Source organism: Carassius auratus, chromosome 38 (assembly GCF_003368295.1).
Source record: "Carassius auratus strain Wakin chromosome 38, ASM336829v1, whole genome shotgun sequence".
NCBI lineage: Eukaryota > Metazoa > Chordata > Actinopteri > Cypriniformes > Cyprinidae > Carassius > Carassius auratus.
Genome location: NC_039280.1, coordinates 7639239 through 7665244, shown reverse-complemented (window position 1 = coordinate 7665244; position 26006 = coordinate 7639239). Strand labels below are relative to the sequence as shown.

Below are 26006 nucleotides of genomic sequence, written 5' to 3'. Positions count from 1 at the left end.
ATTTACTTGAATAAAGTATAAATCTCATTAACTTTCATATATACATATATATATATATAAAATAATAGTAATTTGTAATAATTAATAATTAAGAAAAAATTATAAAATTATTAAACACTGTCTGCTACTGGTTAGTTAAATAGATAGTCCCACTCTAAAACTCTCTCTCGCACACACACATAATATCAATAATATGAAATATCACTTCTGATGTAAAATTTATTTTATAGATTTTTAGAATGCTTTCTACTAGAAAAATGTTCTTGTAGTGTAAAAAAAAAAACATTGCTTTTCATGGACAACATTTTCATGATTGGATAAAAAATAAAAATTATGGATTTCTGAATTTTAACATTGTAACAATCTCTCATGTACTCAGCTGATAGTCTCATGTTGTTTTGGTCATAACATCTCATCTTGTTCTGCTAAGGATAATGAATTGCTCAGTATCAGGCAGTGCTGTAAACTACAGCTGTGAGTGGCGAGGAAGTAGTAAGTAAGGGTGCAACAGCTCTGATGAGAGCTTAGCAACAGAGCTCTAAAGAGGAGCCATATGTGAGTGTCCATCACATTTACACACTCTGCTACAGCCAAGACTCCTGGGAAAGAGCTCACTTCACTCATGTCCTATTATAGCAGTGCCTGGCTGCAAAGTTAAGACTTGCGTGAGACAGCTTGACATCAGGGGGACGTTTGAAAATTGATTGACTGAGAGGAGGAGGAGTTGGCTCAAAAATATCCCTCCTATTGTGACCCTTCTTTTACCCACTTTTATTAAGTTAACTGGCAACATAGACTGTCTAGTTTAGACAATTTTCTTAGATTTTAATAGCTGACAGTTACAGGGCTGACTGGGACTGTACATTTGTTTTATATTAAGTACAATTAAAAACTGGGGTAAAAATACTGAATGGACATGTTTTAAAAGGGATCAGATATCATCTGTTGACAAGTCTAACGCACGGTTCAGCCAAAAGAAGTGAGGGACACTTGTTAATGAAGCAAGAAGCTATTTTTACTCAGTGGGCACATGTTCATCTGGTTAGATGCATGCTATTCACCATAACAACTCCACAAGTGGATGAATGTTATGCCACAAACAACAGGGTTTTTTTTTTTTTTTACTACTGGCATTGTATACTTCAATGGTGCTCCAATGTAATTTTGTCTCTTAAGGCCTGACACGGCCCAACAGAATTACTGGCTTGGGCTGTTTTCATCTGCTTGACACTTGACACCACATGGTTATTCCAATACGTGTGCTGTCTCAAGCCATCATCCCATGTTTCCAGCTCGATCGTCTCTGCCTGATGCAACTGCTATTTCAGCGTGTTTCTGCTTCTGAACCCTCGAATCTTTTGCCCCGCCGGGGCCCTTGTACAAAGTGGCCTTTATGTGTGCACTTAAGGAGACTTTATATCAACCTTAAGGAGAGCCCAGCAAAAGCATTGTTGAAGAGATCTTTTTGCTGCACATATGCAACGGATAAGGAATAGCTTCTTTCTAAAGCATGAAAAAAGTCCTCCACTAAAAAATGAGATATAAGAGCAAAAGGTAAGAAAAAAGCTCAGTTGTGTTCATAATGTTATGTGAATATAGTTTATGCAAGGTATTAAATTCTAACTCAGATATTTGTATTATATAGAAATATGTAATTGGACAACAGAATATGTTATTATGTGGAAATGAGTACCATAATACAAAATGTTTAATTGGATTAATTATGTTAAGTTGGAATGTTAAACACATTAGATTCAGTTGATTTCTATTGCAATCTAACCTTAATAAAACATAATGTACATCCAGTGTATGATTGTTTTCATACTACTGAGCAAGGATGTAAACAAATGTAAAATAAATAAATAAAGGTAAATGTGTAAGAATCTATCATTGATTAGGCTGAAAACTAAGTTATAATTATAAAATCAGTGTGTGTGTATATATGTATATATATATATATATAGATCGACACCAAGAAAATACATTCCAGAGTTATTCTCACTGAAATGTCTAGCATGTTTCAAAGGATCAGGGGAATTTATTTTTACTCACATGTGTTTAAATTTGTAAACACACTGATGTAGGGGAAGTATTTATAGCTGTTCCTCAGCAATTAGCAAAGAATCTAGAAATAATTGCCATTAAATTTTTTTTTTACTTAATACTGCTCTGCATAAAAGACAAAATATTAAAATAATCCATATTTAGTTATATTTATTCAATTTACAAACGTTAAACATGACTTTTTGGAATATGTAACATCAAAAATGTGTAAAATGAAAATTTCTACTTGCTTCAAAACATACTAACATTTTAATCTAATCTAATATCGGAAGCAGCGTTTCCACCGCTGGAACTTTACCCAGGAACTAGGGACTTTGGGCTGGTTCTCGATTTGTTTCCACTGCAGGAACCAGGATCTAAATAAAATTCTTGCTAAAAAAATGACCCTCAGAAAGTCCCTGCTGGCGATGTAGTACTTTTTCAAAGTTCCGGAACTATCAGGGGCGGGACTTGGGCGCTAAACATCCTGATTGGTTGAGTTCACGCAGCATTTGATTTTAACCACCATTTATTCTGATCATTTTCAAAATATTACTGTGTTATTGTGTTATGAAATGTAATTTTAAAAGTATTTCAGGCGATAATGTACTCATTTAAAACTCAAACCTGTGGTTTATTTATAAAGATACTGCCTATTTAAAAATGTGTTTCGCCGATTTCAGAGACGGTCAGCTCCACGCGATCAGTGGGAGCTCAGTGCTTATGTATGCGCCGAGAGCAGTCTCTACATGGCTAGTCCTTCTGACATTTGCCGCTGGCTCTGATGTCTCTTTAGTGGTTAAACATAAAATATAATTAATTTTGGGTAAATCTAACTGGTAATCTTTGATCTCTATTTCATTTATCTATATGTTAAAATGAAAATAAAAAAGGCAGTTAAAATAATATTTCGATTAATTTGTTTCATAATGGCTGTAGCTATATATACACAGTTCCCGGAACTAAGTACATTTCTGTGGCTATTATTATGTTTAAATGTTTATTGTAAATATACAGTGAGGAAAATTGCAGTAGCCAAGACGAGCTGACTGAGGTTATCAAGTACGCTGCTGTTTGCCGAATTACCGGATTTGTGTTGTCGCGGAAATCACACTCCCGAGTCGAACTCGCAAAGTCCAAACTACCAAGGATGCAAGTCCAAAGTGCATACTTTGTATTGCGAAACACGTGCAGACAAACATCACCAGACTATTTGCCTAATCTTCACTGTATTTTAGACCGCGGTGGAAACGCAGAAAGCGACATGTCTGGGGGGAATATAGTTCCTGGGGAAAAAGTTCCTGGTAAAATTGTTCCAGGTCATTTAGGGGGAAATGCGGCTTAATGTTAGATGTAATGCTTGAATCAAATATTTATATAATTCTACCAGTACTACCATTGAAGTCCATGTGCAGGGTGTTCCAGTGGGACCCTTTTAACATGTAAGCAAGTGTCAGAGAAGGTTAATATGTGATCCTGTGTAAGAATGAGAAGCAGTTTCCTTCTCTAAATATACTTCACGTGATATATGCAGAATGCAAGGCAGAGGTGCGGCTCAACTGACAAATGATCAGATTTAAAGGTCAAAGACTCAGATCTGAGAACAATTTGGATGTCAGACTTCATAATAAAATCTGAATTACTACTTACTCAGCAATAACAGTGTGATTTTCAAGAACTCTGTCGAAAACTAAAATGAACTACAAGTTTATGACATCTCTGATACTTTTGCAGGAAAGGAAGGCATTTTGATCACCTCTTAGAAGGTGAACTACTTAAATGCAAGACACCCTGTGTCAGCCATCTCAAGACTGACAGGGACAACTGTGCCCTGTCCATGAGAGTGAGTGCTTGAAATGAGCTCCCTGGAAAAGTGCCACACAGGCCAGCGGGGAAGCATGCAGGGCCACCGCAAATACTCAGATGGCCTCAATGACATATCCAGCATTGACAGCTTTATGGACGACACAGACAGGGAGGTGAGCAACCTCACTGATCGTGCCTTCAGGAGCCTATGCATTGGAGAGGAGGCCATTTACAATGACTCAGATTTTTCCTTGTCTCCTACACAACGACATAAGGCATTTGCAGAAGAAGCCCAGCAAAAGACAATCTCCCACGAGGCATTTTCATACAGCGTTCAACAATATGGTGAGGCAGAAGTACATCCTGCGATGGCCTCAACATTCCAGCATTCCTATGTGGATGTAACCCATCAGGAACAGGCTTTCAGAGAGGGAAGCTTGTCTTATATGAACAATGGCTCCAAGGAGGTGACGTGGCAGCAGAGTAGGAGCACATCTAGAGTGTCATCGCTAATCAAAGCCTTTAGTTCAGGCGAGTGTTACCAAGACAGTGGGGCATGTGACGTTACTCTGGCAAGGGATAGGTATAGAGACTTTGGCAGTGAATCATGGGACAAATCAGCTATGCTAAACATCCAAAGGGAACTCTCTGAGTTGTCTTCAGGATACCAGCAGAATTTTAAGTCAGGCCCCTTTCATTCTTATAGAAACCATTTTTACACATCTGACTTGGCTGCCGCCGTGGCACAGATGGACACAACAGTCCTGATGAAATCTTCACAAAGTAAATTCAAGCCACTGAACTCTACAAACTTTTTCTTCCATAGTGAATTCAGCCCTTTCCAGCTTTGGGAAGAGTACAACAGGTTTTCCTTCCGAAGTACAAATGTGTCAGGGTTTATGTCGGCTAAGGATTTCCCACAGTGGTATGATTCTCCCATGTACAAAGAGCTGAAAGATAACCACAGAATGCCAAACTCTCTGTGTGAAAGTAGCAGCTTCAACCAGAGACAAATTCAAGACGTTGTGGCTAGCCAGCGATCCAGGTCCACGGTTGTCCAGAAAGCCTCTGCGATTGAAAAGAGGTGCGAATCTGAGACGGCTTCCAACTATCCGCCTTGGAAGAAAAACAATAACTTTATAAGGAATAAACTTTCAGGCAACCGACCCTCCACTGTCTCGCCAACTAATGAGAGAACATGTAGGCCAGATTCAAATTTGTTTAGCAATAACAAAGTTACACATGAGATAGTGGTTGAGAGCAACTTGCCTAGCAGTGTGACACCGTTCAACATCACTCAGCTCCTCACACCGGTTATTCACACACGACAAGAAACAGAGACGTCTGAGATACTGCAGTTTGCACACACTCCTTCTGTTTCTGATTATTCTTCCCAAGGTGAAACTGACCCTAAACTTCAGACTGATGTCAAACATCTGCGTGACAGCTATAAATCTAAAGCTTCAAGTCTGCTTTTCAACCTCAAAGACAACCGAAAAAGAGTCAAGAGTACGTACAGTCCCACGAGATTTAAAGGGCTAGAAATAACAGATCTAAATAATCAGACCTCAAAGCTAGAGGGCCGAGAATCCAGATTTTCTGATATTTTTGTATCCCAAGAAACTGTTCAGGAGAATTTGATTGGAACAGATGCACAACCCTCTAGAAACTTAATTCGAGAGCCCAGTTTAGCTCCTATCACTCCTAAAGATTATACCGATGGCTTTGGATCACATGATAATTTGACATTAACTTCACCTCAAATTCAGGACAGAGTCACTAATAACAAATCGTTCCATGGAAGTTCAGAGGGTCGCTCTCGTAGCACAGACCCGCTGGCTAACACAGAGCTCTCAACACACAATCTTTCAGCACAGGATAAAAGCTCTCTGACTTCAGAAGGTCAATTAATAGACCTCAACAGTACTTTTACTCCTGCTAGGCCTGAAATAGCAAATGTGCTCCCAAAGGCTTACCTACCGACACACTCTCTGCCTGCTCACACATCAGAGCGATACAACCAGAGTGATAACACAAATCAAAACAATCTAAAACAAAGAAAGGACTTTGAAAGAAAAACATTTACTGAATACAGTCAAAATGACACTGTTAAAGAAAAATGTCCTTGGGACCATATTGGTTCATTCAAGGAAACAGACGGCAGATCTGAATCACGGCCATTTAGAGGAGAAATAGCAGCACTGATTGAGATGGACAAACAGAGAAAGGCCACCGCTAAGCAATATTTTGCCAATGACAGCTGTTCTGTCCGAAAGGAAACATACATGCAAAAAGTGAATGAAAACATTAAACTTGGTCGACTTGCAAAGGAGGAAGAGAAAGAAGGCAGGGAAGATACAACATCATCCCAGGAAAACATCTTACAGTGAAAAATCTATACATGACAGCCAATTAAACACATTTTCAAAGTCTACTGAATCATACGGAATACCAAAACACAGTCTCCAGAACAAAACATCTCCCCTAACAGAAGTTTATGGTGGTTTACAAAGCTTCAGTGTCAAAAATGATTCTGTTAAAGGAGTACCAGAGCAAAATTCTTTTAACCCCATGGTGACACAAAATACATTTTATCAGAGAGCTCATGCACCTTTACAAGACTATAAAGGTCAAAAGAATGAAGGATTGTACTCTTATCAGCCATACAAGTATGAGCCTAACAAACAGTGGCAAATATCATCAACAACTGAAGATAGACACAATAAGGACAGTGTATGTACACAGAAACAATCAGAGATGCTTGAACAATCTGGTGCCAAGCGTTATACAATCTACAATGCATCTTCAAGTACACTACACATGCTTCAAAATGAGTTTTCCACCAACAACGGTGCACCACATCGTGCTTTGCAGGATAAAGATTCAGTCATCCCAAACATTGACACCTCACATCAAAATAATACAAGTTTACCAACTAAACATGAAGACAGGTTCAGCATTAATGATATTCTTGCCATTAGAGATAATGAGCAAGCAAGAAGGTTAAAAGATAATACATTTGTTTTGGCTAAATCAGAAAACCCACAAAATCCAATTAAATATGATACAGCTGAAAAACTAACCACAGCAGAGCCTGTAAAAGAGCAAGAACAACAAGACTACAAAGTGCAGGATATTACAAGTCCATCACCTGGTTATGTGAGAAGGGATTTTCAAAATACAAATGAAACAAATAGTAGCACTGACAGAAAAGACAGAACAATAAGTAAAGATACTGACAAAGTCACAACAAGAGTGCTTTCTTACAAGGAAAGAGGCCAAAGTAAACAAGAAATGCTGACATCAAAATTGAAAGCACATGCTCAAAAGGAAATATCAGCAATTAAAGAAAAGGGACTTGCCAAACAAGGCATTCTTGCGAGAAATTCAACAAAAACAAGAGGGACTATCAGTAATGATGTTCAAGAAGGATATTCTGTAAAGAAGGAAATCACAGCTGACAAGCTGAATCATTTGTTTCAAGATATCACTTATTCCAGTGTAACCCAGTGCAAAGAACAATAATTGCACAACGATCATCCCAAGAATAGATCTCCATCATCAACGGAAATACAACCTCTTCATTTTGAAGATATTCAGAATGCAGTCTCAGAAAAGAAGGATGAGAATGTGAAATACAAACATTTGGCTATAGAAAGGCAAAAAGACAAAAATCCAGCTGATAATAAAGAGATGAAAGAAACTATGGACAGAAGAGCAACAGTGGAAAATAATGCCCATAAAAACTACCAGCCATCCAGAATCTCAGAAGATAAACAAATAAGTATGACAAGCTCAGAGAATATAAACACTGAAAAGGAATCGGCAAAGCAAAGTCATGAAATGTCACCAGATGAATCAATGTCAGGACATTTGACCGTCAAGACCTACAGAGAGAACTACACTTCCCATAATTCACCTGCACTGCATAATGCAAAACAAACAATTCAGCATGATCAGAAAGAAAGTCTGTATGGAAGTAGACAGAGTCAGTATACTTCCTCTGAAAAAGCTGTGACTAAACCTACTGATATAATCAAAGAAGACTTACATGTTAAAAGCACTGAAACTACAAAATCAAGCAGCTGTTTGGATAAAGATTCTCTATTGGGATTGGAGAAAAACACACCCAGAGTTGACGAAACTAATGTACATCTTAAAAGTAAGATTACTGCTGCCATGGAGCAGTCTAAAAATGAACCAATCAAAAATAGCTCTGCGATTACAGCCAGTCAACTGACATCCTCATCAAGTGACATGACGTTTAAAAATGGAATTCCACCTGCTAAACGACTAATAGAACCTGTCAAATCAGAGCTCACCTCAAACCTTCTAACCAATAAACTGAATGTAGATTCAGAGCAGCTTATAGATAGAACCTACAAACACAATTCTGGGATCAGTTCAGAGGTGTCATCAACAGACAATACAGTCAGAATCAACTTTGGGCCAACAAATAACTTGGCCGCACAAAGAACTAGGGAGCCAGAAACATTAAAACCTTTTAATAATGACGATGGACAAGCAATAAAAAACAATATAACACAGGAAAATGACTTGGCTAAGCAACAAAATAAGACTCCACAAGTAAAGACGGTAGAAACTACCTCTCTTAACCAAATGGTGGAGAGTCACTCAAAACCAGAAACAGATGAAGAATCACTAACACAAAGAGCTTCAGCTGAAGCAAAAGAAAGCTGTCAGCAAAAAGAACTCCATCAAGATGATGAAAATACAAAGACTCTGTTCTCATTTGAAAAGAATGAACTCCCTAGAAGCTATCGGAGTATGTCAAGAATGAAAGATGATTCAGAAGTAGTAAATAACAGTCAACAGAAAGAGCAAATTACAGAAAGTGCCAGCTCAAAACAAGAACAAGGATTTCCCAGACCATTACAAATATCACATGACAAAAACAATCCACAAAAATCTACAGAAAAGTCTCAAGAAGTGAACTCGACCAATTCCAAACCCCCAAAATCAGCTGAAGATGCAATAAAACCAAATGTCTGCCCCCAACACGAAGTAATAGTAGAGGAGGATGCAACTCAAAAGAATAATACACAGCCTGTTTTAACACAAAATGTAGAATCCACAGCAGATACATCAAACATCACTACACCAAGCAATGAGGAACCTAGAGAGGAACCCATGATTTACAGTATTTGTGTCTCAAGCAAAACAGAAACAGTTTCAGATGATGAACCTATGATCTACACTATTTGTGTGTCAAGTAAGTGTCATATTGATGAGCAACAAAATCCAGCAAAACAAGAAGAGGAGAGTTCTGTTGAAACTGAGAAATCTGTGAAGGATGAAAGCTTTTGCATTAAAAACAAGAGAGTGGAAAATGAACATGATGTTGATAGAGAGACTGAAGTTTTTTCAAACACTGAAGAAAAAGAAGACAAAACTGGAAAGTTTGAACCGCCGACAACTACAGATAAGTCAAGCATCCAAGGGAGAACCAGTACATCATATGAGGACCTCTTAGCTAAATATGGGTTACCGGTCAGAGATCATGGTCATCTCACATCAAAACATATGCAGGATGAGAGAGAACAAAAAGAAAAGGAGACTGAAACTCACCTGTCACATAAATCAGTAAATCATGGAATGAATAGACCTCTGCTTTTCAAAGGTTCAACACAAACACATCCAGATGACTCCAGACAGGTTTCTGATCAGCAATCAACTATTACAAGTCAACCTTTAAAGGGGACTGAGAGCAAAATCAAGCAAGTAGAAGTCCAACACTGTGATACCACATCAATAACTCCTTCCAACAACAGAAAAACTGAAAAGAAACACAATACAGCAATCAGTACACCAAAGCTTGTCCATTCTATAAGAGATGCTAACCTAATACAAGATCAAGATACTTGCATTGAACCATCAAGGCAAAGTAGGGGAAATGATATTGAGTTGAAGGAAAAGAAAGTTGAGGAGCAAGTGAGAAACACTGATAAAGTGCAAAGTATGAAAATGAAGGAAGATATTCTTGATGATTTATCTAATTTGAGAGAGTCCCCAAAGAAAACTGATACTGTATCCCTGACAGCTAAACAACCTGCAACAATGGATGAATCAACAAAAGCAAAAAATAATATGGTTTCAAAGGCACCCATTTCATCCATGGCAAAGGAGACAGTCAACAGTAAATTCATGGAAAGTACAGTTCCCGAAATGACGATAACCCAAGTTAAAAAGAAGCCTCAAAATGCGGAAGGTGAAGACAAAATGTTTAATGATACTGATAGATTTACATCTCAAAAGAATAAAATACATGGAAGAGAAACATTTAACCCAAAAGTTGAGAAAACTGTGCATGAGACAAAACAAAAGGAGCCTGTAATGGCTATCAAACAAGAATCTGTCTCAGACAAAGATGCTCAAACTCTGCAAAAGTATGTAAAGGGGGACGAGAAAGGAGGGGAGAAAAGGTCACAAGAGAAGTTAAATGTTGAACTTAACACAAGTAATGAAATTATAAACAGGATGACGAAGATGGTTTTAAAAGATGGCGCTGCCACACATGTTAATAATTATAGGGATAAAGTTAGCAGTGTATGTGAGGATGTGTGTACTGTTGTAAAACAAGACCAGGCCTCTTTTGAAGTCCCAAAAATTCACTTAGAGGACATTAAAGTGTCTACAGAGGAAGTGTCATCAAACAAGGTATTCATGGCAGGCCAGAAAAACCAACATGAAAATCTGAAAGGAAAGAAAGGAGCTGTCGTGACTGAACATGTAGCTGAGAAAGACTTTACAGAGCAAAATAATTTACCAGTGAAGCCCCTTACAGTCCAAAATGAACCCAAAACTGTGAATAATATGAAAGGGCACACTGGAATGAAACATACAAATACACTTGATGTCGGAAAAGAAATCACACCACTTAAGAAAGACAGTCCAAGTAAATTAGAAAAGACAGAAATTAATCTAAGACAAGGAGCAGATGGGACTCAAGATATAAAAGTCTATGATAATAAACAACCTGCACTGTACAGTGACAAAAGGAAGAAAGAAGACCCTATATTAAGTCTGAGTGGTCAAAATGATGGTAATTTGAAAGTTAATGAAAACAGATGTATCCTCAGAGGAAAGAAAGAAAGAAATGTTGAAGCTACGATGACAAAACAAGCTGATCAGACTAATACAAACCAGTATCAGTCAGAAACAAAAGGAAGTGCAAGATATGAACAAGAGCATGTTCAGTTAAATCAACAGGACACAAGGAAAGAAGGTATATTATCCAAACCAGAGGCTACTCAGAGGAACAAGAAAGTGACTAGACCAGAAATATCAGCCATCGCGGACTATGCTAGATTGAGAGTTATCTCTGCTGAAGACGATACAAAAGAGCTTGATATATTCCCCAAAATGGACTTTTACAAAAGTTATGAACAGCCAGTTTTAGGAGTTCATAAAGACTTGCAAGGAAATGTGTCGGATATAGGGGGAGAATGTAAAAGAGACAGTATTTCAATGGAGAACGGTCATAATCTCAAGCAAAAAACATCACAATTTAAAAAACAAACAGAGAAAGAGACGTTACCTCAAAAACAAAACCACTTGATTCCCAATACAGTTAAACTAAAACCTGTATCACTGGTAGCGTCAGGTTCACAAGATGAAGCTGCATCAATGGGCACCCAACCAAGGGCTGTAACAAATCATAAAGAACCAAACACTAAACCAACTTTCATGGAGCATCTAAACAGAGGAGAAATGAACAAAATGTATCTGTCCAAGAATCCCCAAAGTGTACCATTGCAAGCCGAAGGTACAATAAGCAGATCAAGAAAAATGACTCATGACAAAACAACTGAAAAAGGCAATCTTTCTCATTATGGAAGACAAGAATCTCTCTCAAACGTGTCATTGTCTGGCACTGCAAAAGCAACAGACAACCAAATAAATATGGCATCACCACCTGGAGAAGAAATTGAAGAACTACAATATTACACAGTGAATGCTCTTGACATTGAAATAGAGCCAAAAGAAGAACCCGAACCACCTCCTCCAAGTCTCAAAATGTCTCAAAATACAGGCTCAGCTGAAAAATCAGCGGAAGAGAAAAAGGAAGATAGCTTGTTTTTGCAAAGTCTAACGGACCACGGTAAAGTGCATGCTACAGGACCGCGATCCAACTCTTCTTCTCCAGCCATGGGGAAACCCATCATGTTCAGAGTAAAGGATAACACCATCAGAACATCTTCTGTGACCAAAACCGTCAAGCCACGCTTTCACAGGTCATTTTCTGAAGACTTCAGGATTGGCTCCCCAAAGGAACACTTGACTGGTTCAGAGAAAGAAGATGAAATTCATCCCAAAGAGTCTGCTAACCCTCCAGTCTTACATGAACCAGCTATTGCTGCCCACCGGCTCCATAAATTAAAAGAGACACTCCACAACAATTTGCCCTCAGCAGAATATGCAACAAAACAAGCAAAGAGCCATCAGAGAAGGAGCCAACATTTTGAGGAAGAAGAAACTCGTTCTGTCATCAGCACAATGTCAGAGGATGTGGAGAACTGTGCAGTGAGCCTCACAGATATGGCCAACATAAGTCTGGCCTTCATGCCCAAGCATGAAAGTTACAGAGACACCTACCAAAGGCCTGCGTCTGCCTGCTACGAACGACCAGAGTCAGCCTGCTATGAAAGACCAGAATCATCTTGTAGTGATATAAGGCCACTCGGTAGACCTCCGGTGGTGCCCCCAAAATCTGAAAAAGCTCTTCGGCGAGCACAAAGACTTACAACAAGGCGTATGAAGAAGGCAGAGACCCCCAAGATGGTACCTGAAAACCAAGAACAGCTAGAGTCCAAATCAACCAGAAATGTCTCCAGTATGCCCTCTTCACCTTCAAACATACTGTCAACACATCTAGCGGTGCAAGCTTCACCTCCTGTTTCACAGTATGACATCCAGCCAAATTACACCCCCCCTGCACACAGTACAGTTGCCCAACCTTTCCCCGTGACACAGAGAAAGCTTTTGCAAGACCCAAACTCAGGACAGTACTTCATGGTGGATGTACCTTTACCAGTTAAAACAAAGACATTTTATGACCCGGAAACTGGTAAATATGTACAGCTAAATGTCCGTCAGAGGTCTCAGGGTGCTCTAACGCAGCCAGCATCATTGGAGATGTTAAACACTCCCTACATGCTGTATCATGGGTTTCTGCCAATGGCTGCGTCTTCTTTACCACCCTTGAGCTCATCATCTGAATTGTCAACACCAGCAGACAACCAGGATACACTTGAGAGAGGTGGTGAACCGTGGAGACAGAATGTTTGTCTGCAGAATAGCAACAGAGATTCCCAGCAAAACCCTGATGTGCTGTACGGGTCACATGAGCAAATTCACAATCCATCTTTGTATGCAGAAAACGGTATCGACAACATTGAAAGACACACAGATATTATAACTATGAGTGAATTAGAGGACTTTGCAATGGAGAGCACATGACGAGTAAAGTTGGTTGTTTAGATAAGTAAATACTTTATACTCAAATCTGAAGCTAAATGAGTGTATAACTAAGCTATTTAAATGTGACTTTTAAATAAGTTAAAAGAGTTCTTAAACCTGTTTTTGATTTGTATTGATGGATTGCTGTTAAACCTCATTTGTGTTTTGTAGCTGAGGTGACCGTAATTGTGGTAGGCAGGGGCTCTTTATTGTCAAAATAGTCAACGGAAGAACTGTGAAGCATTCCAATTAATTATGTTATGTTGAAAATAATTTTGCAGTGTACTTGTTTATAAAAAAAATAAAGACCATGCCCACAGAGCACACTGTAGATTCAGGGGAAGTAAATTTATCAAGTGACTTTTTAGTGGTAATGCTATGGCGTTTTCCTTAGACACAGCCAGAATAGAGCATCACAGTCCCGCCCACAGCCTGAGAGAGCTTTGGTGCCGGAAAGAAATTTCCCATTCATTTCTCCCATTGACTTTTGGGAAAATCCGTATCTAAAGAGTTTTAGAGCATGTGTGAGGATAACCAGCTACGGCTGAACATATCATTTTGAGTAAAAAAATTAAGAGAAAATCCAAAAAAGTCAAAGGTACAAGACTGTGTACATATTTTCATTTCGAGGGCAGGAACTACTCATCCCATAAACCACCGCGCCTCACTGAATTAGACTGAAGTCACAACGGCGAATGAGCCTTTTGAGCGACTTCCAAATCTGATGATGGCCGCCCTGCGCGATCTTTTTCCTCCAGTGAATTTATTTATTTAGTGAATGTGCAGTAATAGCAGTTCTTTCAGTATTAATCGTGTAAATAAATAGTGTTTTATATAGGTATTGTGTATTGATTTTTATATTTATCATCATGTATTTTATATTGTGTGCATGTGTGAAAGCAGTTGACGATAATGTCAGCAACATGGTGCAGTGCTTTGTACCTGACTGCAATCAGTCGTCAACACGTCGTTGTCATTACACAAATGTTCAGTAAATACACAAAAAGGTATGCCGAGGCTAAATATTGTTTTGACAGTGGCATTATAAAATGCTTGATATGACTCATACCATATGAAGGCTACAGTAGCCTAGCTAAAGTGGACGATAATGCTAACTAACGTTACCAACCTCCCTGCAAAACTCACCAAAACTTTGTAGGTCTTGTCCCTCATGCTGGCCCTTACAAAACCCACAAGCTGACCCTCGGACACACTACACTCAACTAACGTTACATGACCCTATCTGAAGTGGGTTTCACCCCTTTGAACACTTTTGTTTTCCTCCTTGAAAAACGCCATCATGGCAGCCAAGGAGATCATGATTGCACTGATGAGTCTACCGTGCAAAAACGCAACACAGGTTTTTATTTAATTTAATTTAATTTAATTTTTTATTAATGATCTTCAGTCTTCACGGACCTTCGCGGGGTTTAACCAGACGGGTACACGAGCTCCACCAATCAGATGCATCACTGTGGGATTGTGGGATTGTTCAGGATTGTGGGTAATGAAGTACTTAGCCAAGACATCGCAAATAAAAGGCATTTATCTCAAAACAAGGTTAGTGCCCCATGAACCTTTGCCGTTTATATGAGCATATACTATCGCTTATTACAGGCCGTAGCTGGTTTTAAGTCTACCATGTATGGTTACATTTTTATGGCTTATACCCCAACTGTCAATGCAGAAGTTGTATTGAATTTTTACTTCCAGCACCGGCTGTGGGCGGGACTGTGATGCTCTATAAAAGCAGAAAAAAGATTTCCAAATGGCCCACAGTATGCATGAAAATTGTACACTAAATTTGTCAGGTTTAAAACTCAGTTTAAGGGTTAATAACTTGCCATAAAACAAATTTTCTCTTGATGTGCTTTGGCAGGTTACATATTAAAAAGGGGTGGTCTGTCTTTACCTTGCCATTGTTTCTGATGTATGACTATAAAATGATTGCCTTATAAACAACTACTTGCAATGTACTACTTTTACAGTCTTTCAGAAACTCATTACATCATCATTAAAGAAAGATGTTAAATCACAATATGTTGGTTGGCTGTTGTTTTCTCACACAGATCCATTTAAACAGCTAATGCATTAAAAAAACATTAAAAAAAAACATTTAAAAAATGCAGGAACTATCAGATGTTAACTTGAAAATAAGCTTCGTTGTTCTCTTTACCCCAGTGCTGTGATATTATCCTGTATTTGCGGGTTTGAGTGAATTCAGTATCTGCACAATAGACCACTCTAGTGGACAAAGGGTGCATAGCACTTTGTATGTACAAACTATATTATTCTCTAGTAAATCAATACATTATATGTTACAGATATCTTTGTATATGTAATATCTGTTTGTTTGGTTTTTAACAAAAAACTGGCTGATCATTAATTTAAAATTACTAATATATACTAAATATTCAGCACTGTGTAAGAAAACATTTAAGCATAATCAGATCCATTCTGTCTTATCTTTCCCAGTCAAAATAAATGTAGTGAGTTTGATCTTTGTTTATGTAAGTGCAGGCAGCTGTGATAACTGCACAAATGTTGACAATATCTTGACCTATGCAGGAGGCCCATATCTCAAACAACTGGAGCACCAGAGTTTGGATATGACTTCACTGACAATGTATCATTAATGCAACAAAAGAACTCATTAACTTCATACAAACAAAATTTGAAACAAATGATTTGTGTCATTATTTAGTTTAGTTTAGTGTTTTTTAGGCTTGCTTGGCCTCTCTCCAGTTAATTTGATGTAACAATGCTTCTCATAATAGAATGAATTACTGCATTGAATAATCAATAATCCACGTGCAATGAATGTTATAAACAATCTTCTAAAAATACTACTACAATAATTCTAAATTACTTAAAACCATCATAGGCCATTTGTTTCTCTGTTTGCTTGCTGTGCAGGATTTCATTTTGGAAAAGAAAAAAAGATTAACAACAGCAACAGTGTCTAAATTGATTTTTCCCAGAGCTGGGTTTTCTCAAAGTGGAGACATCTTTATCAGTCGATGCAATATGCACTTACAATAGTGTTTCTATTGTCTGAGAGAAACATACTGAGGACGACAGGTCACATATGGAGCAAACATGTTTTAGGTTTAGATGTAAGAAAACTCGGATAGTTGTGACCAGTGTTGTGCCTGTTTTAACACATTACAAGATAAACCTATTTCTCTTGCTGTCCATGATGGAGATTAAACTCAATGTCTAACTTTCCCACAAATTAACTAATAAAAATAATTTAATATTTAATTATTTAAATAGATTTGATACAACATAATTTGCACTTCAATTGACAGGATTACATGAGCACACTCCTGTCAAATTACAAATGTCAAAATTTATTAAAAAGAAAACCAAAATTAGTTCCTCAGTAAAAAAAAAAAAAAAAAAAAAATAATAATTAAGAGTTGTGTAATTTAAAGTTACTCTACCAGGAAAATAAAGTGAAGATATTAAAGGGTTACTCCACCCCAAAATGACAACTTTTCATTAATCACTTACCCCCATGTTGTTCCAAACCCTTAAAAGCTCTTTTAATCTTTGTAACATGAAAAGTCATCGTCAGAATGCTCCATCTGCCATCAGACGTGCAGTCTTGGTTATATGAAGCGACGGGAACACTTTTTGTAGGCGAAGAAAACAAAAATAACTCATCCTTGTGGCGTGGAGGACACAGAAGAGCACATGCAGCACGTTGATACAGAGAGACACAGAGGAGACCTTTGACATAGGGATTATTGAATAAAGTTGTTATTTTTGTTTTCTTTGATTACAAAAAGTGTTCCCGTCGCTTAATATAACCCAGACTGCACGTCTGATGGCAGATGGAGTATTCTGATGATGACTTTTCATACCTTTTATGGACCTTGACACTGTTATTTTACTACAGTCTATGGGACGGTCTCAAGCCTCCAGGTTTTCATCCAAAATATCTTAAATTGTGTTCCAAAGACGAACAGAGCTTTTACGGGTTTGGAACAACATGGGGGTAAGTGATTAATGACAACATTTTTATTTAAGGGTGGAGTTTCCCTTTAAGTGACTCGTCCTGAACGCACTCATTTTGTCCAATCAAAGGCTCCCCAGAATGATCATGTCCCGCCCCCTAATACCAAATACTTCTGACTAGCACCAGCGAGTAGCTACGCTCATGGCTGTGATGTAAACAACAGGCTACTGGAGATTAACAAAGGGACAAGCCCTTCAACAATTCAATACAAAATATATCAGCACAGAAATTAAAAAGACAGAAAAAAAAACTCTTAGAGTACATTTTGGGAATCTGTAAAAGAGCGAACATTTGACATAATATAGTTTGAAACATTTAGACTTCATGTATGTATCTACTAACTAGTATACCTATTAATAAATCAACATGTTAATTATAATTTTTTACGTAAAATACTAAGACTACATGTATAAATTAATGCTTATTCAGTATTCCTATTGGTGAAAACTCAGCCAAAACGCCCTCACAGCATGTTGTTTGATGGAAGTGATAAATCCGTCAATCTAGCTGGCACTGCTTTTTACCTGTTTGATAGCAGAGGTGATCCTTTTTCTTTTTGCTGACAGGCAAGTTATAAAAATACACTAATTTTAAAAAAGCTAAATATGTGTGCTCCCATAACGTACCCTCTTAAAAATAAAAGTGCTTCACGTTGCCATAGAAGAAACTTTTGTCTAAATGTTTCCATAAAGAACCTTTATCATGGGACGAACCTTTCTGTTCCACAAAAGGTTCATTGTGGCTAAACAAGGTTCTTCAGATTATTAAAAGGTAAGAAAGAGATGGTTCTTTAAAGAACCTTTGAATGGTTCTTTTATTTTTAAGAGTGTAGGATTTTACTGGATGTGACGTGATCTTTACTAGTTCTGCTTTGTTCGTCACTGTGTATAACTTAATATTTAGAGAGGGCTTCTGATTTAATATTTATGTTTATGATGTCTAGTGTTTGTTTGAAAATAAAGATTAGACATCGTTAATATTTATTTAATAATATTCTATATTTATTTATTTATTTTATTTATGCATTTAGCAGACGCTTTTGTCCAAAGCGACTTACAGTGCATTCAGGCTATCAATTTTTACATATCATGTGTTCCCGGGGAATCAAACCCCCAACCTTGCGCGCTTGCTAGCACAGTGCTCTACCAGTTGAGCTACAGGAACACTATATGTCATTCTTATCTATATAATTTTAGATGTAGGCTACCTGTATAGTTCATCCAAATGTATCAAATCTGACATTAATAATAGCAAAAATAATTGTAACTTTAGTTTGTTTAGTATGAAGAACATTTTCAGTATATTGTTGCAGATTCAGTGCGGTCTTCCTTCTGTTTGTATGTTTCATGTTATGAGTAATAGTAATTCTGCTTATTATATGGAGATGATGCCATGCCTGCTAATTAATAATATTGCGGCCTAGTCATACTTCATTTTCTCTAACCTTATTTGTATTCTAATAGGCTAATTTTCTATTGTATTGTATTTCTATTCTATTGTTTCTACTGTGATCGTTCCTATTTCTAGCAAAAAAAAAAAAAAAGAGTTCTCTTTGTTTGAAAGTTTAATCTAAATAATACTGCAAATTTTGAACAAAGCATATATTATTGTCACCAAACAGGCAAATGCCAAGCTGCACCATTTCATCAGGCAAGACTTTTGACATTATCTGGCTCTGCTTTGTCACCAGGGTGTCACATCATGAATAATTAAATCACTACTTTGTGATAATACATAATTCAACATGAATTATTAATGCTAATGTGTGTGCAGTTTACTCAATTGTGTTATTGACTATCAAAAGTAATTTCCTGAAAATCCTCAAGGACGAGAATTTAATCAGTCCAGCTTCTTTTCAAAGGTAGTAAACAGTTGTGTTCTTAAACTAAGTTGCTTTTCAAATATTGCAATGTGTTTTTTAAAAAAGCAGGTGAAAATGTTTTCTTTTAATAACCTATTGGATATTCCATATGCTCCTACATGTCAATGATTGGTCATCCTCATATAATAGAACTTATGATCTAAAACAGTTTGGTTACATTTACATTTTTTGATATAAAGAAAATAACAAAAGAATTCCTACAAAAGTGTCAATAAGCTGCTTAAAACCCTAATGACAGCTGAGCTTTGTTGTATGCCCAGTGCATATTGTCATAATTAGCACCTGTCACATCATTGTCATCATGGGACGCATGTAAAATAGCTATGTGATATGAGAAAGTCATGATGTACTTTAAAGTAAATAAATAATAAGACCAACCATTGCTTCCATTTTTGCAGCCCTACCTCTTGTGAACTAATTAATAATTGATCATAGCCAGATGGTGTGAGCAATAGGCAACAGGAGATGTACATGATTGCCTACATGTTTAATTATTTTATAGAACATGTCAAAACAGGACCAGTGTCTGAACTCTTGCAGTCTATCATGGATGTACAGATGCAATGACAAGAGAGATGTCAGTTGCCATCACATCAGCATGAATCGGAGTTACCCGGATCATATCATAAAACATGACAAACTTAACACTTAATATACAGTTCTGTCCTTGATATTATCTTACATATATTATTTCACATTAGTACATTTATATTTCAGCATGGCATATATCTTGACACAATGCAGAATGTCTATCATCACCTGACTTCACAGTACACAAGTCAAACATCAAAATGGATTGTGAAAAATTAAATAAGTTCACATTGGCAACCAGGGAGTTTTCTTTTGCCACACAGCATGTTCAAAAGTCATTCCGCCACACAAAAAAACGAATTAAGTGCCAGGCGCCCACATACACCCGAAGAGGGAAAACCAATGGCAAGAATCACGAGTAGAAGGGAACGAGGAGAGGAAAAATTACAGTTGAATTAATAGTTTAACACATACACGCAAAATACACAACAAGGGATTGCACTTAACACCGTCCTGTGCCGGGTATGTCAGTGCTCTCAAAAAAGAGGCAGCAGGCATTCAATGTTTGATTATAAATCCTTCGTCCAAAGTGTGTCCTCAAATTAGGAAAAAATTAAAAAAACAAGACTCCTTCATTTCTTATCCGGACCCTCCTTTTGGCAGTGCAGATGTTTGTCTGGAGTTCTCCGTAGTGATGTGATCTTAGAGGTACCAGAGTTAGGACTGGAATCGCTTCCTCCTGCAGAAACAGTGCTTTGGCCCAGCCCGACCCCTGGACCTGCTCCGGGCCCGGCTGTAGATCCTGCCCCCAGGAGGTTGGCTGACTGCAGCACTGCCTCTGAATGTTCCCTGGCTTTCATCCGCAGGGCTGCGACACTGGCCGTCCGGTTACTCTGGCACCCATATGGTGGCAGGAAGGAGAGGCCCATTGGGTCAGGCACACAGCAGGAACACAATGGACTTCCTAATGAGAGCAGAATAGTGTGTCATAACGGGGCAGCTTATGTCCTTCATCATTATATGTCTTTTTTTTAAAAAACAGGATTACATAGACAACACAGACTGCAGATTTCAGTTCTGATAACTATATTAACACTTCACAATAAGGTCTCATACGGTAATGCATTCTGCCTACGTTTCTAAATAAATATTCAGAGGCAATATAATATGATAACAATATGCTGTATTTTCATCCACATCAGTTGCAGTAAAAAAAATATAAAACCTATCTGACACGTTTTCATGATGACATCCAGTAGATGCTGGATCTTACCTTTTAAAGTTGCCACTTGTGAAAGGGCTTGTGCATAAGTGGCTGTGTTCAGCAGAGTCCCGGGCAGACAAGATGGGAAAAAAGGTCCGCCTGAACCCACCACTCTGTTAATACTGTGCATAAAGGAAAGAGTTTGCAATTACATCTCCTGACAAAAACAAACATATATCCTATGCGGACATTTAATTTGATGATCTACACACTTCTGCTGTAGTTCCATTGATTCTTTCTTATTTCTGCTGTGGTCAACAGGAGACTGGTTGAGGTTGCGTGCAGGAGGGGTGCCGTCATTCATTTGTTCTTTGCTTCCCTCCTGGTCTGAAGTTCCTCTCTCTGTCTTCCTCCACTTTGCTCTTCGGTTTTGGAACCACACCTAAAGAGAACGCAGATTAAAAAAAAGGTTTGATGAAAAATCTGTTGACATTTATTCACTTTTTATTTTATTCCAAATCTGTATGAATTGATTTATTGTCGAGAGAAGGAAAAAAATATAATTCTGGCAAATATCTCCTTTTGTGCTACAGAGAAGAGAAAAAGTCACAGGAGGGTAAATAAATGACAGAATTAATGTTTTTGGGTGAGAATCTCCTCTGCTGAAACCCAATCTAAAATGTCACTTGTTAAGTTGAAGTTGTGTAAATATTAGAATTATTATTTGCACCCAGTGCTCATTTCTGAAATGTGCTGCAAAATCTAACAAGCCGGTGACTTATTTGAAACTTCACGAACACAACTGCTGAGCATATGCCGCAAAGTTCTTGTATGTTAATTGAATGAAGGTCATTGCCTATAACAACATTTAATTGAGCAATTTTTCATTATCATTTTTTAATGACTTCCTACTGACAGTCTCCCTGCTTCTGAGAGAGAACCATGATGAAGTCGTTTATTTCTCTATTTAGTGATTGTTTGACAACATCAGATTCGATTAAGTCTGTGCTCTCTAACGCATTAATCATATTTGAATGGGAAAGGTTGCATAATGCAGCCATATCTCCAGCGCCTGGCCAGCATTGTGCAGAGGTACAATGATGCGAACAAACAAAACGCCACACACATATAGCTCTCTCCACATAATATGGCACAACAGTTTACTGGCAGGACAACAATATTCACAATGTAATTGTGGCAACATTATCTCACCCCTGCACCTTCCAGCTAGAAGTCATGATCCCCCAGCACTGAATGCGCCATAATTGCACCATTAATCTCAATTTGCAGTTTGTTCTTAACGCAGCACAAGCCAATTGACACTTTAAAAACGGTGGGCGCCCACTATACTACAACAAAAAGAAAATGTATTTCCTAATAATAATGTAAGTTTAATATCCCTGCATGCTGCGACCGATTCATGTTCAGATTTAATAATAGGAATCGGGTAATCCGATTAGAGAGAAATAATTTGTTTACAATCCCTAATTTACAGCAGCGAATTCCATTATCGCGTCGCAGTCATTGGTTTTAAGCGATAGTAAGATGACCCTGGGGAACAAAAGGGAAACTATTATATTTCCCACAATTAGATCTGAGCTCAGAAGGAAACCCAAAAGCAAATCTGGAATGCAGGAAATTACATACAGACACATTGAATGCAATTACATGTGGCCAACTTGATATTACCGCGGATGTTTTGCAAGGCCGCAGAATATGAAATCGGAGGTTTCAGGTGCACGAGCGTTTTATAACCGAGCAAAATCGTTCTCGGGACGTTTGTCTTGTTCGAAAAGCACCGCATCATCTCTCCATTTGCTGGAACACGGAAATGGCAGTGCTTCTAAGCAATTTTTATACCTTAGAGACGAGGGCAAATTAGTGTAGAACATTACCACTAGTTAATTATGAATGACCGATTAATCAACCTAATCTAATATTCCACATTATGTTGATGTTATTAAAGCGCATCACGGAAATGACAGAGTGGCTTCATTTACTCTCTTTGGCCAAACGTGCTCAGAGAGCGCTTTTGTTTTTTATTTTTTTATTTTATTTTTATTTTATTTTGTGTGTGTGTGTGTGTGATGTATTCGTTACAGCTCTGGACAGTTGAGGAAAGACGTCTCACCTGGACGCGAGCCTCTGTTAGGTTGATTTTCATAGCCAGCTCTTCTCTCGTAAACACGTCTGGATAGTGGGTCTGTGCAAAAACCGCCTCCAAAGCCTCCAACTGTAAAATATATTTATACACATTTATTTCACGAAAAAATGCTTTATTATGCAGAGAGAAATGTTTAATATTTGTTGTGCATTTGCTGTGAATTAATGTCCATGCGTTGTGCACTGTAAAACGCGCAAAAACTGCTGCCTGAAGTGATAGAAAAGTAATTACACATTTTCCAAACACTTTTCAATTACTGTTTTAAATATGCGTTACAAATAACAGGCATTATTGTGACTGTTTATATTGATTAAACATTTGTTCAAAGGAAACAGGCCTACATGCTCTTCGGCCTTTCCATTGCTTGCATTTTTTCCCCAATATTCTCATGTAACCGTATTAATTGTTAACCTAAATATGTAAATGCTTGTTTTTTTTTTTTTGTGCAAATAAAAGAGAAAGTTTACTTCAGGAAGTATATATATATATATATATATATATATATATATATATATATATATATATATATATATATATATATATATATAAATGTAGCCTATGTTTACGTACACGGCATGCCTAGTCTAAAACACTCACATAACGTTTATAAAACATTATAACATAAGTTAAAGAACAGTAATTCTATTTTGTATCCAACAAAAATCTTGCTCCTCACTGACTTGATACCTGTTGTAAAGTGAAGGTCGTCCTGTTTCTGCGTTGTTTTCTGCGCAGAAAACCGTCATCAAAGTCTCCAGAGGCGTGATTCCCAAACCCATTTGTGTTCACTATTAAAAAGAGTAACGTGACACTTTTAAAACATAGCATTTATATGGAATAAAAATCATACATTTTCCCATAGCCCTAAGTGAGACGGAAAATATGATTGCCTCTCACTTAATCGTGATGGACTAATTCAAAGGGAACAGTTGATTCATTGTATTCATCTGCTAGAGACTTGAATTATCACTTTACACAATGAGAGACCGTGACCAACAAAATGCCAGTTGAAAGGCATGACATCTAACATCTGTTCTCAGACAGACTGCAACAAAAAGTCTCAGCTGGGCGGCTGTCGAGCCTCTCGATCACGTTGCCATGTGGCAAAACTTTAAACACCATAAAACAAACCCAAACATAGGCTTATTATTAAGTAACTTTGCGAAATAACATGCACAATATGAAGATAAATTCTAGCACTATAAAACTGCCACAGAACCGCGATATACTTGTATAAAACTTGTATAAAAATGCAAAGCTAACATTTGAGATAAAATTCCATTCTTGCAAAATAAATGAATCATACTTACATGTGTTGGTCCTGCAGCACTCTCCTTCTAACTGTGGTGGACAGTGAAAGTAGAACATGTTTCCCGGTGCTTTGCGAGTGGACAGAATATTTCTCTCTGCAAAGAAAACAAATGACCAAGCGTCAGCGAGATGTTCGCTAACTATTACTGTAATCGCATGCGTCTTAAAAAGACAACTTTGAACAATACTGATACGTTTCTGTAACCGATTTGAAGTACATAATACAAAAGCAAATGTACCAAAAGACGGTCTTTATGCACTCGCGATTCTCGTGTCTCCAGCTCAACCTCGGCAGAGCAATCGCACTCTCACAGTCAATCACTGAGCGCTTCAGTTTATCCGCTCGCGCGCGCGTAAGGAGGGAGTGACCAGATGTCTCTGTGACTGTTTAGAGCATGACAACACTCGTCTTTATAATCTCCCACGTAATTGCAATTAATCAGATTTTCGTTTTCAAGTCATTTGGATAGGTTCTCCGTGGCCAACCGGATTGCGCACGTGGTGGAAACGTCAAAATCCTCCAAGGCATTCATACTCCGAAAGTGTAACTTTAGCTCAATGCATGCATATTCCCAAATCACAAACACACGGGCACAAGCACGATGCACTTTTTTATACAGTTGCTTTTTATATTAAAAATCTAGATGACTGTTTTTGAATTTAAAATTGGCTGTCAGACCAGTAATTGCTCATTATATGGGTTAGGGGTCCACTTTATACGAGAATCCACTGGCTGTGCGCTCGCAGGTCCAAATTTTGATTTTGTTCACAGCAAGGGGTCCAAGGATTTATTTCCCACTCTCGCGTAAATGATATGCAGCGGGACCCTTTCAATTACTTTTAAAACGCACGCGGGACGCCGCGCGCAGACACCGCCGCTCCTCTGCTGCTGGAAATGAGGCTCCGAGTAGCAGCTGAAATTTTGAAGTGCAGGACGGTATTGGATGAAATCACATAAACTGCAAAAAAGCAAGTGTAATGGTGCATAATTGGTTCTCTAATAGCATTACACAAGTATAATAGCCTGTTATGGCCCCCTGCACTATTAAGTGCTTCCCTGGCGTAGAACGTTTATGATATTAAGAGGGGAATATAATGATATTTTAGTTATTAAATGCGTGTAATTAATTTATGCACCGCTGAAAATAAAGTTGGTGTTATGATCTCGTCAAAATACATCGGAAACTGGGGGACGAGCTCTGTATAACTTCTTGACATTTGTGTTATTATACGGAATGGAAATAGATTGATCAAACCTATAGATCAAGTGATTTCTACGATCTTGAGAGTGTGACTGGGAGTGTATTACAGCAGTATATGTGCCAGATGAAATGAGTGTCATAAAGCGCTCTGTTTAAAACATGTCTTTAGAGTGTAGATGAATAATTGCTGTTTTTAATTTTTAACTAACAGAATAATTGTGAATGCATGAGGCCTCGTAATAAAAAGGAAAAAGGAAAAAACTTTCAGTACCATGGTCAGCGACAGGACATCTTACGCGCAAATGCCCAGCATTAAAATAAAAAAAGTTTGAGTTATAGACTACAAACGAATGTTTAAA

At 37.8% G+C, this 26006-nt stretch overlaps 2 protein-coding genes across 2 annotated transcripts; one reads left to right on the top strand and one right to left on the bottom strand.

Moving 5' to 3' along the window:
* Positions 1-1025: 1025 nt before the first annotated feature.
* On the top strand, positions 1026-13711 carry LOC113056863 (uncharacterized). Its single transcript, XM_026223767.1, is given in 3 exon segments — positions 1026-1554; positions 3778-6233; positions 6235-13711. Coding segments are annotated over 2 exon segments (9429 nt in total). The 5' UTR covers positions 1026-1554; positions 3778-3899; the 3' UTR covers positions 13330-13711.
* A 5972-nt stretch (positions 13712-19683) lies between these two features.
* Positions 19684-24811, bottom strand: LOC113056862 (dorsal root ganglia homeobox protein-like). The gene is made up of 7 exons (XM_026223766.1): positions 24685-24811; positions 24445-24540; positions 23822-23922; positions 23102-23203; positions 21243-21412; positions 21040-21152; positions 19684-20730 (listed from the first exon to the last, which is right to left on the bottom strand). Exons 2-7 carry the CDS (start codon positions 24500-24502, stop codon positions 20399-20401), a joined length of 876 nt encoding a protein of 291 aa, XP_026079551.1. The 5' UTR covers positions 24503-24540; positions 24685-24811; the 3' UTR covers positions 19684-20398.
* Between the last annotated feature and the right edge of the window lie 1195 nt (positions 24812-26006).

What these genes read in the sequence shown, in the direction of transcription:
- LOC113056862 (XM_026223766.1), bottom strand. Translation starts at nt 24,502, where the DNA reads ATGTTCTACTTTCACTGTCCACCACAGTTAGAAGGAGAGTGCTGCAGG. An exon ending in CGACCTTCACTTTACAACAG is followed by an intron (nt 23,204 to 23,821) that starts GTATCAAGTCAG and finishes TATATTTTACAG; the next exon opens with TTGGAGGCTTTGGAGGCGGT. An exon ending in TCAATGGAACTACAGCAGAA is followed by an intron (nt 21,153 to 21,242) that starts GTGTGTAGATCA and finishes CTTTATGCACAG; the next exon opens with TATTAACAGAGTGGTGGGTT.